The 20,527-nt window shown below is 40.7% G+C and overlaps 1 protein-coding gene across 1 annotated transcript in view; it reads left to right on the top strand.

The window, feature by feature from the left end:
* The window catches only part of LOC134791607 (uncharacterized), a 53,412-nt gene that overhangs the window by 17,951 nt on the left and 14,934 nt on the right, over positions 1–20,527 (top strand). The window contains exons 9-11 of the mRNA XM_063762656.1: positions 6,650–6,727; positions 7,778–7,897; positions 9,466–9,585. Of these exons, the coding sequence (XP_063618726.1) occupies positions 6,650–6,727; positions 7,778–7,897; positions 9,466–9,585 (318 nt within the window). The remainder of the gene's footprint in view (positions 1–6,649; positions 6,728–7,777; positions 7,898–9,465; positions 9,586–20,527) is intronic.

Raw genomic sequence — 20,527 nt, 5'->3', positions numbered from 1 at the left:
CATGGCCGCCATTTTGGATTCCAAAATGATCATCATTTTCAAAATTGAGGCCCCCTAAAACCTATAAAACGACATCCATGACGACTTGACATAGTGCATGGCCGCCATCTTGGAATCTAAAATGGTCATCATTTTCGAAATCGGCACTCCCTAAAACCTATAAATCGACACCCATCTCGACTTTTATGACAAAGTGTTTTGCTACCATCTGCATGCAAGACATTTCTATTATTTTAACGTACAAAAATGGCCCCCTGTCAACTTTCAGTCGAGATTTAATCGATAATTTATTCGATTAATATTCAGATTAATTCAATTTCAATCTATGTTAGGTCGACTAAACTAATCGCGATTAAAATTTGAGAATTAACTTTTTTTATTCCATTAATTAGTCGAATAAACAGTTCATCGATTAATGCCCATCTCTGACCACGGCATTTTTACACTTTGAGAATATCTGAAAACAAATCAACACAAGGAGCCATTTTGCAAATCCAGTAACATACCAGTAACTTTGTTATTACTTTTGACAGCGCGTGTCATGTGTCAACACAGAGTCGACACAAAGTCGAAACATTGCGACTACTTTGTGACTGCAATATTTCTCAGCCTTAAACCATATTTATACATCATAATTAACAAGTTTCGTAGTATGTAAAGCGTTATTTCTGTTATTTAATTATAGTATACGCATCGAAGTACTAAAAATGCTTCAAATAATATAGTTATGAACACAGGCACTGAGAAATAAACAATTTCATTTCCGGCTAAACTAAAACAATGTGGTGGCGCGTTGATTATATTACACTTTGTTTATCAAATCACTCGAGCAGTTTAATTCCCCATAATAATTTAAGTCCTATTGTAATATTAATGCAAACAATATATAATTACGTCTTGTAATCCGTTTTAGAGATGGCGTATTAATGTCACTTATTTTTATTTAACTATTTTTCCATCTGACAGTTTCCATTTGACAGGAACAAAATGAACGAATGAACGAATGATTTTGGCATAGTCGCAAACTCGTAACAATGTGTGCACACGGCGACCACACTTTATGTCACTTTGTGTCATGTGTCGACCCTTCCCCATTTCTGGTAACTGTGTCGACACGGCGACGACTCTGCGACTGGAATTGTGACCGAAACAGACGGTGTCGACACAAGATGTGTCTACACCGCGTCGTAACGGCGACTGGAAATGGTTGTATGGGCGCTCGTATTTCAAAAATTAGTATATCGTTATTTTCCACCTATTTCCGAGTGACGAAATCGAGCGATCGAATTTCAATAATCGCCCCCCTGCACCGCACCAAGGTCACGGTAGGACGCGGTGCGGTGCGGTAGTGCCTGCCATACATTAGAAAGGGATAACATAATTCGTCCCTGAATCGCTGTCTAAGTTCGGATTTGTAGGAAGTGTCATTTCTGTACGGTAGGTAAAGCCCCCCAATTCACACTCCTACACTGTAGTCCGGCTCGCAGGACTGCGGAGTAGGATATAGCTCACATGCACTCCTACATTGTAGTTCGCCTCGCAGGACTACGGAGCAAGAAATAGCTCACACACGGTACTGTTTTGCCGTCCATCATCAGTACTGCTCCGTTTCTCACTAGTGTCGGTCTACACCCTAATAGCATTTTCTTGCAGGGATTTTGTTCGGCCTTTGTTTACGTATTAGTTGGGCAACCGTTATATTTGGCCGTACGATTTGCTGGAGGGCCCTCGACAAAGGCCCTCCCGAAGATTCCCAACAGAGGGCCATAAGAGTAATTTTTTCATTGGGCCTATTTAAATAAATCATACAATTATTCAACGGTGGTGGTTTTGGTTGGGCCGTGGTTGGGCCTATACATATTTGTTTGATGGTTGGTTAATTGTTACATTTGGCCGTACGATTTGCTGGAGGGCCCTCGACAAAGGCCCTCCCGAAGATTCCCAACAGAGGGCCATTAGAGTAATTTTTTCGTTGGGCCTATTTAAATAAATCATACAATTATTCAACGGTTTTGGTTGGGCCGTGGTTGGGCCTATACACATTTGTTTGATGGTTGGTTAATTGTTACATTTGGCCGTATGGCTTGCTGTAGGGCCAACTGCAAAAAAATAAAAAACCGGGCAAGTGCGAGTCGGACTCGCGCACGAAGGGTTCCGTACCATAATCCAAAAAAAAAAAACAAAAAAAAGCAAAAAAAAACGGTCACCCATCCAAGTACTGACCACTCCCGACGTTGCTTAACTTTGGTCAAAAATCACGTTTGTTGTATGGGAGCCCCATTTAAATCTTTATTTTATTCTGTTTTTAGTATTTGTTGTTATAGCGGCAACAGAAATACATCATCTGTGAAAATTTCAACTGTCTAGCTATCACGGTTCGTGAGATACAGCCTGGTGACAGACGGACGGACGGACGGACGGACGGACGGACGGACAGCGAAGTCTTAGTAATAGGGTCCCGTTTTACCCTTTGGGTACGGAACCCTAAAAAAGGGCAATTTTTTCGTTGTGCTTCTGTTTGCAAATTCAACAATTACCCAACGGCAAGTCAGGTAGGTCGGTAGGTAGTCGTGCACCAGGTTGAAGGCCCAACACAGCTTGTCCCACAAAGGGCCAACATTGTAACTTTAACGTTGGGCCTTGTGTAGGATTCTTACAATACTACCGTAGGTAAATAGTTGTGTAATTTGTAGTGTGCCTACAGTCTAATTATGTAATGGGCTTTTGTTTACGAATCCTACAGTTACCCTACGTTAAGTAAGTGGTTGTGTAATACGACGTTGGGCCTTTGCTGATAAATATTACAATTACACTACGGTAGGCATTGGTTGTATCCACATGAAGGCCCTAGGCTAGGCAGCAGTTGTTGTTAATCTTCTCTGTATCGTTCCAAGTTTAGTATATGTACTGCCGAAGCAAGTACACTTACTATACACTCTAATTTGTATATATGTCGCAGTCGGATCGTATAATCCGCCGTATTACATTACGGCTAGCCGTTTTCAAAAACAGGGGCGTTTTGAAACGCGGCGGTTTAACGATTAGCCGGATTGAATGCGGCTGAATGAGAATCCGCCGGAATGTATTCGGCGCCATACGTTCTTCAACACGGCTAGCCGTAATGTAATACAGCGAGTCATTAGCCGCCGCTTTGACAGTTTTTAGTTCCCATTTTTAACACCCGTGGCGCTGCCTGACAAACGCTGGGGTGTCCATCAAATCTGGAGTTCGTCGGACTGTTTCTTTTCAAAAAACATTTCTTTCGCAACTTAACTAGACGGAGCCCCGCTTCGCGGGGCTCCTATTTCTGAGCGGTTTGCCCTTCGGGCACCTGAAGTTACCTAACGAACCTAACCTACCTACCTATTGATTTAGTGAGACGTCCGTGAAAACATTACACTTTGGGGAAAAAAGCGTAGGTAGGTAAGTAGGTTAGGTTCGTTAGGTAGCTTCAGATGCCCGAAGGGCAAACCGCCCAGAAATAGGAGCCCCGCTTGCGGGGCTCCGTCTATTTAAGTTGCGAAGGAAATGTTTTGGAAATTAAACACATGTAGTGCGGTGGGACCATACTAAAAATAAATTAAATTGCAAACATTGTCAAACTCCGGTTACGTAGGCGACCGAAAGAACTGGTCACTCTACAATCTAAAATAGTAGTACGATGCGGCTAAACGTTGGCCGCCTTATTGAAGAACGTATCGCAATGACAATCCGGCTAATCGTCGAACCGCCGCATTTCAAAACGCCCCTGTTTTTGATAACGGCTAGCCGTAATGTAATACGGCGGATTATACGATCTGACTACGACATATATACTAACCGCACTTCGAAACTTCGTAAGCGAGATTTATGTTTTTTGAGATTTAAATTGAGAAAATGTTGGTAATATACAATTTTTTAAATTTATGTATAAATTTTATAGTTATAGCTATTAGATTTATAAGTTACTTTAAAAAAATATTATGATTATATCCGGAATAATGGAGAAAATAACTATAACTTCGATGTTTGGAGACAGTAACGCCATCTAGTGACGCCACAAGCAAACTCAACTGGTATTGTTGGGCATCAGTACCACAGCCAATGTTGGTAAATGCGATATTTGTGCTCACTGGGCCAACGAATGTTATCGTTGTTTAGCCACCGGTACCAAAATACACAAAGGCCCATTGTTAGGCGTCAGTGCCACAGCCAATGTTGGTAAATACGATATTTGTCATCATTGGGCCATCGGATGATATCTTTGACTAGCCAACGTTACCAAAATACACAAAGGCCCATTGTTGGGCATCCGTGCCACAGCCAATGTTGGTAAATGCGGTATTCGTCACCATTGGGCCAACGAATGTTATCGTTGTTTAGCGAACGGTAGCAAAATACACAAAGGCCCATTGTTAGGCCTCAATGCTACAGCCAATGTTGGTAAATGCGATATTTGTCGTCATTGGGCCATCGTATGATATCGTTGATTAGCCAACGTTACCAAAATAAACAAAGGCCCATTGTTGGGCATCAATGCTACAGCCAATGTTGGTAAATGTGATATTTGTCGTCATTGGGCCATCGGATGATATCGTTGATTAGCCAACGTTACCAAAATAAACAAAGGCCCATTGTTGGGCATCAGTGCCACAGCCAATGTTGGTAAATGCGGTATTCGTCACCATTGGGCCAACGAATGTTATCGTTGTTTTGCGAACGGTAGCAAAATACACAAAGGCCCATTGTTAGGCCTCAATGCTACAGCCAATGTTGGTAAATGCGATATTTGTCGTCATTGGGCCATCGGATGATATCGTCGATTAGCCAACGTTACCAAAATAAACAAAGGCCCATTGTTGGGCATCACTGCCACTGCCAATGTTGGTAAATGCGATATATGTCATCATTGGGCCAACGAATATTATCGTTGTTTAGCCAACGGTACCAAAATACACAAAGGCCCATTGTTGGGCATCTGTGCCACAGCGAATGTTGGTAAATGCGATGGTGGGCCAATACAAAATTAATGTTGGCTACGGAACGAACCTCATCCCAACGTTTTCCCTACCGTTGGCACCGTGGGCCCCAACGAAAATGCTACTAGGGCATACTCTTGAAAATGTTACGTGCAATAAAAAAATAGCTCTTCTACTATGTATTTTCTTGTTATTGGATAAAAATAAAAAAGAGTGTGGGAAAAGAAACTGCTAAAAATTCGCCAGAGAGCGTCATATTTCTTAAGTACCTATTGGCAATAATTGTTGCAATGCCTATTCCTCCATTGTTTGTTGGAGTGATTGGGTGATTTTTGGTCCCACAAACAGCTATTTTCTTTATCAATTTCAAAAAAATGGCGCGCACTGTTGTAATACGTCAAGTCACGGCAGTCCGCAACGTAGGACGTCAACCCACACACAATCCTGCGCGGCGGACTGCAGCGGTGGGCGGGATTTGTAGGACCCAAGAGGCATCCTACTTGGGTGTTGTAGGACGGCACGTAGTCCGCGACTCCCATACACAATCCTACATAATGAGGCGGACTACGTCTACGATGTAGGAGTGTGAATGGGGGGCTTAATACTATTATTTATTCTGTGGCCGAATATTAGCGAGGACCGAGTGTGTTCGGTAAGAAATTCTTGTATTTCTTGTTGGTAGTGTGAATAGTCAGCAATTAACAATTAATTTAATGTATATGCTTCAGAAAGCTTCTTATCGGTCCTTCTACCCGGATGTCTAGCTTATTTATCCGAGAGTTACAAAAGCAATTATTTTGTTGTTGAATTCTGACCCTTCTTTAAATTTTAGAACATGTACCGGTCTACCATCAGCCGCAAAAGTGCATGGCGGCTTTACCAGTGAATTCATTCATCATATCTCCATGCAATTTCGCAGCTCACTGTACAGGTCGATTCACGAAGCACGAATGGAATGAACGAAACGAATTATACCTAGATAGGTATCTGTCATTGTGTGACTGTGACATGTATAGGTATACAGCCAGAGTCTCCACTTTATTGGTTTATCTGTTAAGGGCCTATTAGATCTACACTTGCCAACGGGTCCGACGTCGAGCAAGAGTCGTTTTCCGTTTCACCAAGCACAAGATAATAAATGTTCTGGTATTTCGTAAAACGGAAAACGTCCCTTGCAAGGGCCCGACGTCGGCTCCCGATGGAAAGTAGCCGGCGGCCGGGTGGATCTAATTGGCCCATAAATCTAGTACTTATATAACTGGATCTGGCATGAAAGGTGGGCGTGATCGAACAGGATAGTCTTATGTATCTTTCAGTACGAGCAGCAGCGAAAGAGCTATTATTTGTTTGTCCTTGTCACAGTCTCACATTTTATTTGTTCCCCACCGTAAATTTAGTATGGATTATGGTGGGCAACAAATAAATTCGACCAATCATAGTGTCACATTGCGTATATTTTGTCCCTCACGGAGGCACGCGTATACCACTTCTATATGATCCTAATAGATACCTTCTATGAATTGGCCCTATAGGTAGATATTTCCATTCACTCACTCATTCTTTTCGTGCCAGCTTTCGTGAATCGATCTGTACATACCTACAATATTACAATATTTTGTACATAGGGTCTCACGTGGTTAAACCGCCAAAACCACATGAAACTGATTATTCCGTCTTCGTTTGTACCTCAGCATCCTCTAAGAGTAGATGTGTAACGCCAAGGGGTCCGGAGGCAGTAGTGCATGTCATCTCTATGGATAGTCACAGATGTGAGTCGATGATACGGAACTTCGTCACGCAGACGCGTTTTTCGGGCGAGGCGTGAGCGGGGCGCGCCGCCATAACATATAAAACGCTCACGCCCCGCCCGAAAAACGCGCCTGTGTGACGTAACCTTTAAGCTAATTAACCTTAAGGCTCCGTCATACCAGGCGCGTTTTACGGGCGGCGCGTGAGCGGGGCGCGCCGATTTTACATATAAAACGCTCACGCCGCGCTCACGCTCCGCCCGGAAAACGCGCCCGTGTGACGGAATCTTTAATAAAAATTGGTGTAATGTATATACATATGGCTTTTGTTTATTAGATGATTTTATGATGAATTTTGGTCCTACGTAGGTAACATTCCCTGTCCGGGTGCCCCCAATGTCATCATGAAGCTTTTTTCAGGAGTCCGTGCTCAAAGTGCTTTACACTTTTACACTTGGACGTGTGTTTGTCATATCATTCTGTATGGGGACAGTGAACGTGTTAAGCCTTATCCGTGTTGACATTTCAAAAATATGTATTTAGAACACAATGTCTGAAGTGCCGCTGCATGTGGTCGCTAAATCACCCCTACCTCAAAAAAAACATCACGAATATCCCCAGGTGACAACCAAAACTCACTAATTGCAAAAAAACTAAAATCAACCTTGGTTTAATACTAGTACGGTTCACTATGGCACTGAATTTGTGATAAAAATATCGTCAGGTGACAAGCAAAAGTCACTAATTACTAAAAAAAGATTAAACAAAAATCGACTTTCTAGTACTACTAATATGGTTCACTATGGCTATGAACTTGTGGTGGTACTTAGTGACTTTTGCTTGTCACCCGACGATATGTAGGTAAGTAGGTAGTTAGTTTTGGTTGTAACCTGAGGGCCTACCGCGAACACCGAAGTTCGCAAATTACGGCCATCTTTCTCTTTTACTCCAATTAAGGCGTAGTGCGAGTGACAGAGAAAGATGCCCGCAATTTGCGAAATTCGATTTTCGCGGTTATCGCCCTGGCGATATTACCTATATCGGCTAAAATGTTTATTGATTAAATTACAGCAATTGGAACCAAAATGCAGAAACAAGGGACAAGCGAGCTGAACGAACGTGGAGAAGACCTTACGCTGGATGTGACCACCTCCAACCAGCCCTCTGGCATATTTCTCATGGGCAAGCCGAGTAATATCATAATCAAACTCATTATAAACTACTTATTCTCTTTACTCCTTCGTTACCTTTTTTGGACGTAGTTCGTTCGTTCAGCGAGAAAAGTCCTAGAACTGCTGTCTCCAAACTACGACCCGCAAGCCTGCTAATGACCCTAAAAAATTCCCAAATTCCATACAATCAGGCCCGCGAAAAGAAAGCAAAGTTGAGGCTACGGCCGGTTCTAAAAGTGAAGACCTCTGCCCTAGAGTGGCTGATTGATTCCTCTCATCTCGTCTCCGCCTCAGTGGACAGGCAACATAAACGAGCGAGTAAGCTAAGCGAGCATGTGGTAGACCTGAAGGGTCTACCGCGAAAACCGAAATATGCAAATTGCGGGATCTTTCTCTTTTACTCCAATGAAGGCGTAATTAGAGTGACAGAGAAAGATGCCCGCAATTTGTAAACTTCAATTTTCGCGGTTATAGCCCATGCAGTTGCTATCGGATGTGTCCAACTCTAATTGGCCCTTTGTCACGCTATAGTTTCTTATGTGATGCGGAGGGATGAAAGTCATGTGACGAGAAAGGTATTACGAATGAATGTGGAGGGAAGTACGAGAAGAGGAAAACCGAGGAAAAGGTGGATGGACTGTGTGAGAGATTATATGAAACGAACGCAAGTGAGTAATGAAATGACGGGCGACGGAGAGGTGTGGAAGAGAAAGACATGCTGCGCCGACCCCAAGTGAATGGGACAAGGGCAAGAGAATGATGATGATGATGAGTTTCTTATGTGTAATCAACTCTCTCATTTTAAAATCATGTATATGTACATAGAGCAATTTAAGCGCTTACATCTTATACGGTTGCCGGGCCAGGCCGGTGTCATGGATGTCCGATGGCCGGGCGGAGTTTTCTGTTTACGAAATTTCACGACATCGTTAACAATTTTTTAAAGGTAATAAAAATATTTTGATGATGATGATGATGATGCTGCTGATACTGACCGATTTCGGCCACAGCGACTGTGTGCTCTGGAGTAGGCAATTTTTAATTCGCGTTATTAATGTGTAGCTGATCCATGTACCGTACCCGATCTTCTTGAGCGCATTTTGGGCACGTCAGTGCACCACCGACATAAGTAGTTGACAATTGAGGTTGGCATTGGCTTTGTACGAATTGCCTAAAATATTCAATATTTTATATTTCTTAACTTAAACTCAACTAGAAATTGTTGAAGTACTTAAATTAATTTTTATTTTTAAGGGTAACGGTGTCCTGATATTACGGGGAACGGAAAACTGCTGTTAGGATTCTAATTAGGGTGGTAGCGCCCACATTGACCAGCCTTTTCGCCTTTCCGAAAGTGCCTGGAGGTCCAGAGGGCCAACTGCGAACATCGAAAAATTTAACGTCGTTTTCTATAATATGTACCTCTCTCGTTCTTGCATATTAGAGCAATTCCATTAGCTTTTGATGTTGGCGGTTACCTAAGTACCATCAGCTGTAAAAGGGCATGGCGAAGTAATCAATGAATTCATCCATAATTAATTTCTCCATGCAATTTCGCACCTTACTGTACATTGTCCATAATTACAGCACAAGAACAGAGTAATGGAGCGACCGAGTTGAGCCAGCGTGCACAGGAACTCCTATCGGATGTCTCTAACCGGTCCTCGGGCACTACAGGTTTCATGCGAGTCACGTGGAAGCCATCAAGTACCTAAATCTTTCATAATAGACTAGACATAAAAATTCAAAATCGCTCTCCTTCTTGATTCGACTGGCAAATCATATTACATTTTGGCAACCGGGTTTTTTAACCTAATTAGACCCCGCTGAATCCGAATTTGCCGGTTGCTTGATCGAATTCTTGACCGGAAGTGAGATAGGGGAAGTCCGGGCATAGTGAACACCTTAAGCTTTGACTTGACATAACAGAAAAATTTAACAAGGAAGAAATGAAAAAAGTGTCAATAATAAGTCTTTATTTAATAAACTTTTAATTTAAAACAACACTAGCCTCCAATGTTTAATAATTGCTGCAATTTTGAACAAAACGTAAAAAAAAATATTTTATCCGCTTTGCCCAGGGTGCCGGGCAAAGTGAAACAGGCCTCCGGGCAAAGCAAATATCACTCATAAAATCTTAGTGAACTTAATAACTAAGTGAAAATTAATCAACATAAGATCATTTCAATAATATTATTTAGAAAAAGCTGTCACAAGTAACTTTTGATATATTTTCACTAATTTCATAAGCATAAGTCTTCACGGCATCTCTGAAAACATTTTAACACAGCGAATCCACGTTTTGATAGCCATTTCCATGACGTCTGTTAGCCAGGAGCCATGATCGATCTTTTTTTGATATTTATATACCATCTGTAACAAAATATTATCATAAAAAAAATTACCTAATAAATTCAAAGTGAACACGCTATCCGCTTTGCCCGATCCACTTTGCCCATTCAGTCAGTTAAAGAAATAAAGAATTAAAAAAAAATAACCATTAGATTGTTTTAAAAGAAATGCGTTGTAAAAGAAAGATACTTTAATAAGCAATAGAAGCATCTTGAATTAAAATTCGAGATAATTACTATGACAAAATAACTTACAATGTACTTACCTTTCAAAATCGAATATTTTGCACTAAACACACATTTTGACTCGTCACCGACGATGCTCGCAGCGACCGCTCCCTGTGACGCTTGCCGCTTATAGAGCGAAGGATCCTGAACATCATATAGGCGCGTGGTGCGACAAAGTCGAATAGTTTAGGATTGGGAGGCCGAATTCGCTTTGCCTGGGGTGTTCGCGTTACCCGACCTTCCCCTAACTATTTGATATTAAAGGTCCCTTTGTTTAGTTTTTCGTAAATAACTCGTAAACGGTGGCGCATAGCAAAAAAAAATCTTATACATAAATAATAAACATAAAATTTCCTACAAGAAACATGTAGACTTTTCGCATCTTTTTTGTACAAAATTTTGTGTAGATTATTAACTTTTAAGAACATTTTTTGATATTGGCCACCGTTTCCGAGTTATTTACGAATAACTAAAAAAAGCGACCTTAGAAGTGATTATAATTAACTTTCCCGCGTTAATATCTCTTTAAATATTGTTCCTAGCGAAAAATTGTATGGAATCTTTCTTGTAGGCAATTTTATGCAGATAAATTATCTAGTAGAACATTTTTGGCTATGAGCCACCGTTTAAGAGTTATTTACGAAAAACTAAAAAATGGGACCTTTAATATCAAATATATCACTTCCGGTCAAGAATTCGATCAAGCAACCGGATCGGCAAGCAAAATCGGATTCAGCGGGGTCTAATTAGGTTAAAAAACCCGGTTGCCAAAAAGTAATATGATTTGCCAGTCGAAATCGAATTTTACCAAAATAAGACCAGTCTTTAAACTAAACACTTTAGTACCTAGCTCTTCGTTACTGTTAAACACCTTTAAAAACTACCCAAATATACTTTTCATCACACTCGCTCAGTAAATGTGGAATTGCACGCAGGTGACGCAGGTTTAGCGGGAGTTATAGAAAAAGCGTTTTCCCTAGGGAGTTATGAAGTTTCTAGTGCCATAATTAACAGTATTTTGTCTTTATACTTAATTTTTGTATCGCAAGTGTGATGAAAAACATTGTGTGTAACTCGGGGCGTAATAATATTGCAAACTCGAGTCTATATTGTTTATCGAACGAGCGAGCGAAGCGAACGAAGTTCTTACATTCAACTTTGAACACGCGGCTGGCTAGCGGCACGTCCCGGCATTTAGATGTTTTTAAGCTGAACTGTCAGAAAATAGTTTGATACTCAATAACTAAAGTAAATTTGTTCTAATTTAAATGAAATTGGATAATCATGTAGTCGAGGGCATTATATTTTAGTCATTAAATTATGAGCAGGCTCTATCAAGAGGTTATTGAGCTAGAAAAGCTTAGAAGGCCAAAATGCTGTTTGTGAGGGGGCTTGCTATTCTGGTCATTTTATTTGCAAGAAAGTATGGTCGAGTTTGGTATCAAATGAAAGTGCTCGGCTTACACTTTTATAATATCATTTTTAAATTTACCATTTTGAAATAATTAGCAAGATAAAAATAAACATAATATAGGTATTTGACAGGAAATATTTCGGCTTACCACAGATATATACAGTTTATTTTAATCTAGTTATATGATGACTTGCAATAAGCCACGCGATTTTTGATCCAATGCCGCCTATAGTGCGACATAAAATAGTAGAAATTAAATAAAATGGAATTCAAAAATGTCCATACAAAATTGTTGGCATGTGTAAGCATTTTACGTCAAAAATGTGACAGTTACGTAGAAAGTGGCGCCCTCATTTATTAACCGACTTCCAAATCTCAAAAGGAGGAGGTTATCAATTCGATTGTGTGTTTTTAGGGTTCCGTACCTCAAAAGGAAAAAAAACGGAACCCTTATAGGATTACTCGTGCGTTTGTCTGTCTGTCTGTCCGTCTGTCATAGCCCATTTTCTCCAAAAGTACTGGACCAATTAAGTTAAAATTTGGTACACATATGTAAATTCGTGACCCAAAGACGATTATCTTACGTAAACAACTGACCCCTACGCGGGTTTTTAAAGGCAATTCACTCGCGTTTCACATATAAAAAATACATTGTTAAAAATTGGGTCATGTACGGAATCCTTGGAACGCGAGTCCGACTCGCACTTGACCGGTTTTTTTAATGTTTGTTACTCCATATCCCCGTCATTATTGGACCGATTTTGAAAATTCTTTTTTCGATTGTATGTATATACATACAGATTGGTCCCGTTTTTGTCAAAACCCAGTTCTGATGATGGAATCCATGAGGAATCGAGGGAACTCCTCAAATCTTAAAGGCATACATATAGTGATTTATTTATTTTTATCAACAAATCAAGCATATACATTCAAAAAAGTGACATTTGATGAAGTGGAACTGCTGATGATGATCAGAACGGAACTCTTCAACGACGCATAATTAGTTCACGTTTGGCGATTTGTCTTCTTCGTTATGTTTGTTAAGTTTTTAAGCCACATTTTTGTCAAGCTCGAGTTCTGATGATGGGATCCATGAGCAATCGAGGGAACTCCTCATCTTAAAGGCATGCGTATAGAGATTTTTGTATTTTCATCAGAAAATCAAGCATTTTCATTAAAAACTGTCGCATTTGACGAAGTGGAATTGCTGATGATGATCAGAACGGAACTCTTCAACGACGCATAGTACACGTTTGGCGATTTCGAATTTGACGGAGCTGGCCCTGGACCCAGACCTGGACCTGGATCCGTGCTCTTATCTGGACCTGAACCCGGACCAGAACCTGGACTTGGACCTGGACTTGGACCTGGACCAATACCTAGACCTGGACCTGGTCCTGGACCCGGAACTGGACCCAGACCCGGACTCGGACCTTGACCCGGAAAACCACTGATACCTAAACTAAATAAACCACTATGATTACCTACCATAAAATGTAGGTACTTATAAAGTATAATGATGCCAAACTTACTAGCCCCTCCCGCTCAAACCCCCGTACACCGCCGCGCACGCGCCGTTAAGTGGGTTAGGTTAGGTTTGAACTGCGATCCTCACAGAACCGAACAAAGGTGGGTTAGGTTAGGTTAGAACTGCGAGCCTTACAGAAAGGAAATGCTACTAGAAAAGTGGGTTTGGTTCGAACTGCAATCCTCACAGAACCGAACTGCTATCACAGAAGTGGGTTCGTTAGGCTAAAACTGCGACCCTTACAGAAACGAAATGCTATACCTACTAGAAAAGTGGGTGGTTTTACCTCCTTAGAAGTCGGTTTATTTTTCTTAAAAAAAAAATTCTACTATTTTACGTCGCACTATACGAGTAAGTAGGTGCAACAAATCGCTCTATATATTTTTTGCCGCGAGTTCTCAGTTCGGGGCGAACTACTAGTATTATATTGTTTATCGAACGAGCGAGCGAAGCGAAGTGAAGTTCTTACATTCGACTTTGAACACACGGCTGGCTAGGGGCACGTCCCGGCATTTCGATGTTTTTAAACTGAACTATCAGAGGATAGTTTGATACTCAATAACTTAAGTAAATTTGTTCTTATTTAACTGAAATTGGGTGAACGTATAGTTGAGGGCATTATATTTTAGTCATTAAATTTTGAGCAGGCTCGAACAAGAGGTTATTGAGCAAGAAGAGCTTAAAATGCTAAAAAGCCATTTGTGAGGGGTCTTGCTATTCTGGTCATTTAAATTGCAAGAAACTATGGTCGAGTTTGGTAACAAATGAAAGTGCTCGGTTTGTTACACATTTATAATATTGTTTTTTTTTTTTAATTTAAGATTTTTTTCAAAAAAGATGACAATTTTGGAATCCAAGATGGCGGCCATGCACTATGTCATAAAAGTCGTCATGGATGTCGTTTTATAGGCTTTAGGGGACACAGATTTCGAAAATGATGACAATTTTGGATTCCATAATGGCGGCCATGCACTATGTTATAAAAGTCGTCATGGATGTCGTTTTATAGGTTTTAGGGAGTGCAGATTTCGAAAATGATGACCATTTTGGATTCCAAAATGGCGGCCATGCACTATGTCATAAAAGTCGTCATGGGTGTCGTTTTATAGGTTTTAGGGGGCGCAGATTTCGAAAATGATAACTATTTTGGATTCCAAAATGGCGGCCATGCACTATGTCATAAAAGTCGTCATGGATGTCGTTTTATAGGTTTTAGGGAGTGCAGATTTCGAAAATGATGACAATTTTGGAATCCAAGATGGCGGCCATGCACTATGTCATAAAAGTCGTCATGGATGTCGTTTTATAGGTTTTAGGGGGCGCAGATTTCGAAAATGTTGACCATTTTGGAATCTAAAATGGCGGCCATGCACTATGTCATGAAAGTCGTCATGGATGTCGTTTTATAGGTTTTGGGGGGCGCAGATTTCGTAAATGATGCCCATTTTGGATTCCAAAATGGCGGCCATGCACTATGTCATAAAAGTCGTCATGGATGTCGTTTTATAGGTTTTAGGGGGCGCAGATTTCGATAATGATGACCATTTTGGATACCAAAATGGCGGCCATGCACTATGTCATAAAAGTCGTCATGGATGTCGTTTTATAGGTTTTAGGGAGTGCAGATTTCGAAAATGATTACAATTTTGGAATCCAAGATGGCGGCCACGCATAATGTCATAAAAATCGTCATGGATGTCGTTTTATAGGTTTTGGGGGGCGTAGATTTCGGAAATGATGACCATTTTGGATTCCGAAATGGCGGCCATGCACTATGTCATAAAAGTCGTCATGGGTATCGTTTTATAGGTTTTAAGGGGCGCAGATTTCGAAAATGATGACCATTTTGGATTCCAAGATGGCGGCCATGCACTATGTCATAAAAGTCGTCATGGATGTCGTTTTATAGAGTTTAGGGGGCGCAGATTTCGAAAATGATGATTATTTTGGAATCCAAGATGGCGGCCATGCACTATGTCATAAAAGTCATCATGGATGTCGTTTTATAGGTTTTGGGGGGGCGCAGATTTCGAAAATGATGACCATTTTGGGATCGAAAATGGCGGCCATGCACTATGTCATAAAAGTCGTCATGGATGTCGTTTTTATAGGTTTTAGGGGACGCAGATTTCGAAAATGATGACTATTTTGCATTCCAAGATGGCGGCCATGCACTATGTCATAAAAGTCGTCATGGATGTCGTTTTATAGAGTTTAGGGGGCGCAGATTTCGAAAATGATGATTATTTTGGAATCCAAGATGGCGGCCATGCACTATGTCATAAAAGTCATCATGGATGTCGTTTTATAGGTTTTGGGGAGCGCAGATTTCGAAAATGATGACCATTTTGGGATCCAAAATGGCGGCCATGCACTATGTCATAAAAGTCGTCATGGATGTCGTTTTATAGGTTTTAGGGGGCGCAGATTTCGAAAATGATGACCATTTTGGATTCCAAGCTGGCGGCCATGCACTATGTCATAAAAGTCGTCATGGATGTCGTTTTATAGAGTTTAGGGGGCGCAGATTTCGAAAATGATGATTATTTTGGAATCCAAGATGGCGGCCATGCACTATGTCATAAAAGTCATCATGGATGTCGTTTTATAGGTTTTGGGGAGCGCAGATTTCGAAAATGATGACCATTTTGGGATCCAAAATGGCGGCCATGCACTATGTCATAAAAGTCGTCATGGATGTCGTTTTATAGGTTTTAGGGGGCGCAGATTTCGAAAATGATGACCATTTTGGATTCCAAGCTGGCGGCCATGCACTATGTCATAAAAGTCGTCATGGATGTCGTTTTATAGATTTTAGAGGGCGCAGATTTCAAAAGAGATGATTATTTTGGAATCCAAGATGGCGGCCATGCACTATGTCATAAAAGTCGTCATGAATGTCGTTTTATAGGTTTTAGGGGGCCCCGATTTCGAAAATGATGACCATTTTGGAATCCAAAATAGCGGCCATGCAGTATGTCATAAAAGTCGTCATGGATGTCGTTTTATAGGTTTTAGGGGGCGCAGATTTCGAATATGATGACCATTTTGGAATCCAAGATGGCGGCCACGCATAATGTCATAAAAGTCGTCATGGATGTCGTTTTATAGGTTTTAGGGGGCGCAGATTTCGAAAATGATGACAATTTTGGATTCCAGAATGGCGGCCATGCACTATGTCATAAAAGTCGTCATGGATATCGTTTTTATAGGTTTTAGGGGACGCAGATTTCGAAAATGATGACTATTTTGGAATCCAAATTGGCGGCCATGCACTATGTCATAAAAGTCGTCATGGATGTCGTTTGGTAGGTTTTAGGGGGCCCGAATTCGAAAATGATGACCATTTTGGAATCCAAAGTGGCGGCCATGCAGTATGTCATAAAAGTCGTCATGGATGTCGTTTTATTGGTCATGGTCATCATTTTTGAAATCTGCACACCTGTTTCAAATAAGGTATAGGTAGGTAGATGCATCCTAGTAAGTCAACAACTATATCTACTATCGAAATGTACTTTTGATAGTAGTAGTACGAAATGTAATCTGAAAGGAATCAAGTAATATATTCCTGTAATGAGGAATCGACATTGATTCCAATTACTAGTAATTGTAATATTCGAAAAATTTATTCCTGATTCCTTAAATGGAATTTTACTTTAGTAATTCGGTATTGTTAGATTACGAAGTAATCTGGGAATCGGTAATCAGATTACAAAGTAATTTCAAGTAATCGTGGAATCAGGAATCAATTACGAAATGCCCATCTCGGACTAAGTAAGAACTGCATTCAATAGATCCTTTTGGGCGAACCGCGAGTTCTCAGTTCGGGGCGAACTACTAGTTACTTAAGTTGACAATTGTACCTTAACAGCTAAAGCCACAGCGGCACAAATTGGGAGACAGTAATACTTATATACATAGGGTACACAAGTATTAACATAACAACATTATATAATACTACTTACAGGCATCTCTCGCTCTATCACTCTCTTACACTCAATCATCAGTCGTCCAATTGCACTCACAAACAAATCACACTCCGGTGTGCCTCGAGCACGTAGTTGAGCAGAGCGTGCGCGCGCGCGACCGGCGCCTGCCGTGCGCGCGCTGCCCTCCGCCCGCAGCGGGTGACGCCGCGCGCGAGTGTACTGGTTAGGCACAAATAATCGCATCGCATGAAGGCCTCGACAAGGGCTACGCTATGTCACAGCTATGTATTGTGTTTCTAATAACACCGATCGGGAATTTCGCCAAAGAGAGCAACCTCCGTAACTGGAGCGAGTCGTACCCTAGATGTCCCTGCAGAAACAGAGTAGGGTACATAATATACGGATAATAGGTGTGTATTTTTTTGTATAGTGCCCTGAGATACGACTTTTGGACTTGCTCCAGCATAAGTATATATTTGCTTTCATGCGGACTCCACACCACTGCATTCGTTTCGAGAATGCTGCGCACGAGTACCGCATACAACACGCGTGTGGCTTCCACAGTCAGGGGCGCTGAATTGCGCAGAACGAAACCTAGTCTTCTGTACGCAGTCGTAGCCACGGCCTGGACATGTTCGCGAAGCGTTATATTTGAGTCAAAGAGTTACTATGTTCGTTTTTTTTAACATTAGAAAGAACTTGAAAGAAGGTAAGCGATCTTGACATGTCTTTTAAATGAAAAACGCTTTTTAAAAATCAGTAACTATTACTTATGAAAGCAGAAGAATATAAATGATCGTATTAGATTCATAATTGTTGCATATTTGCCGTAACTTATTTTTAACTAGCTGTGCCCGCGGCTCCGCCCGCGTGGAATTCGGTCTGTGTCAGTAAGCGACTAATTACTAATCCTAATTTCTCTCCCTCTCCCCTGGAGGCGGAACTTGAAGTAAAGTTGACAGATGGATATGCTAGAGGACTGCAGTCCAGATAACATATTTTACAATTAGGTACCAGTAAATAAAACTACACTCCAAAATCAATAGTTTTTTTCGCCCTTATTCAAATTTTACACGTGATTTAAACGACAGAGTGGTAGATGTATATCGGACGATACAGTAAGGTATACCAAGACTATTAAGAATTCTAGACCAAGGTGCCCCCTCCCCCTAGTGTCATCGAGATTACAATGAATTTTTTCGGTTAGTTGAGTGACGTTCATTGCCGCATTACAGCTGAGAATGGAAATGAGTCACATCATTTTATCACGAAAATTGACAGTGCTGCAGCAGTAACGTTGCAACAGAGTAATGCTGCTGCAGTCGCCATACCTTAGAAAGTAATTGAAAACGCGAGCGATGCGAGCGCGAAAAATGTTCGATATAAAAACGCAATTTGATAGACAGTTGTACATTTTTACTTTTAGTATGGAAATCAGTCACATCATTTTATCACGAAAATTGTCAGTGCTGCAGCAGTAACGTTGCAACAGAGTAATGTTGCTACAGTAGCCATACCTTAGAAAGCTAAAGAAAACGCCAGCGACGCGAGCGCGAAATTTTTTCGATATAATAACGCAATTTGATAGACAGTTGTACATTTCTACTTTTAGTATGGAAATCAGTCACATCATTTTATCACGAAAATTGACAGTGTTGCAGCAGTAACGTTGCAACAGAGTAATGCTGCTGTAGTCGCCATATCTTAGAAAGTTATTGAAAAAGCGAGCGAAGCGAGCGCGAAAATTTTTCGATATAAAAACGCAATTTGATAGACAGTTGTACATTTCTACTTTTAGTATGGAAATCAGTCACATCATTTTATCACGAAAATTGACAGTACTGTAGCAGTAACGTTGCAACAGAGTAATGCTGCTGCAGTCGCCATATGTTAGAAAGTTATTGAAAACGCGAGCGAAGCGAGCGCGAAAATTTTTCGATATAAAAACGCAATTTAATAGACAGTTGTACATTTCTACTTTTAGTATGGAAATCAGTCACATCATTTTATCAACAAAATTGACACTACTGCAGCAGTAACGTTGCAACAGAGTAATGCTGCTGCAGTCGCCATACCTTAGAAAGTAATTGAAAACGCGAGCGAAGCGAGCGCGAATACTTTTCGATATAAAAACGCAATTTGATAGACAGTTGTACATTTTTACTTTTAGTATGGAAATCAGTCACATCATTTTATCACGAAAATTGTCAGTGCTGCAGCAGTAACGTTGCAACAGAGTAATGCTGCTGCAGTCGCCATATCTTAGAAAGTTATTGAAAAAGCGAGCGAAGCGAGCGCGAAAATTTTTCGATATAAAAACGCAATTTGATAGACAGTTGTACATTTCTACTTTTAGTATGGAAATCAGTCACATCATTTTATCACGAAAATTGACAGTACTGTAGCAGTAACGTTGCAACAGAGTAATGCTGCTGCAGTCGCCATATGTTAGAAAGTTATTGAAAACGCGAGCGAAGCGAGCGCGAAAATTTTTCGATATAAAAACGCAATTTGATAGACAGTTGTACATTTCTACTTTTAGTATGGAAATCAGTCACATCATTTTATCAACAAAATTGACAGTACTGCAGCGGTAACGTTGCAACAGAGTAAAGCTACTGCAGTCGCCACCCGAATGTCACCTTTATCATATCTTAGAATGTTACTGAAAACGCGAGCGAAGCAAGATAGAAAATTTTTCGATATAAAAAACGCAATTTGACTTAGAAAGTAATTGAAAACGCGAGATAAGCGAGCGCGAAAATTTTTCGATATATAAACGCAATTTGATAGACAGTTGTACATTTTATTTTTAGTATGGAAATCAGTCACATCAATTTATCACGAAAATTAACAGTGCTGCAGCAGTAACGTTACAACAGAGTAATTCTGGTGCAGTCGCCACCCGAATGTCACTTTTATCATATCTTATAATGTTATTGTAAATGCGAGCGAAGCGAACGCGAAAATTTTTCAATATAAAAAACGCAGTTTGATAGACAGTTGTACATTTTTACTTTTAGTCCCAACCAGGCGCGAATCCCGGATTTCATACAGAGAAGGGATGGGACGTTATTAGATGGGTACTTGTACACGTATAAAAGTTTCATGTAGGTACCTACTCCACGACGACTGCAATGCTGATGCAGCCTGCGCTTTTTTTTGCCTACGGTTTTGGTGCCCCCTAGACGTGGTGCCC

Source organism: Cydia splendana, chromosome 6 (genome assembly GCF_910591565.1).
Source record: "Cydia splendana chromosome 6, ilCydSple1.2, whole genome shotgun sequence".
In the NCBI taxonomy this organism is placed as follows: domain Eukaryota; kingdom Metazoa; phylum Arthropoda; class Insecta; order Lepidoptera; family Tortricidae; genus Cydia; species Cydia splendana.
Note: the sequence above shows the minus strand (reverse complement) of the source record. Positions and strands in the feature narration are given on the sequence as shown.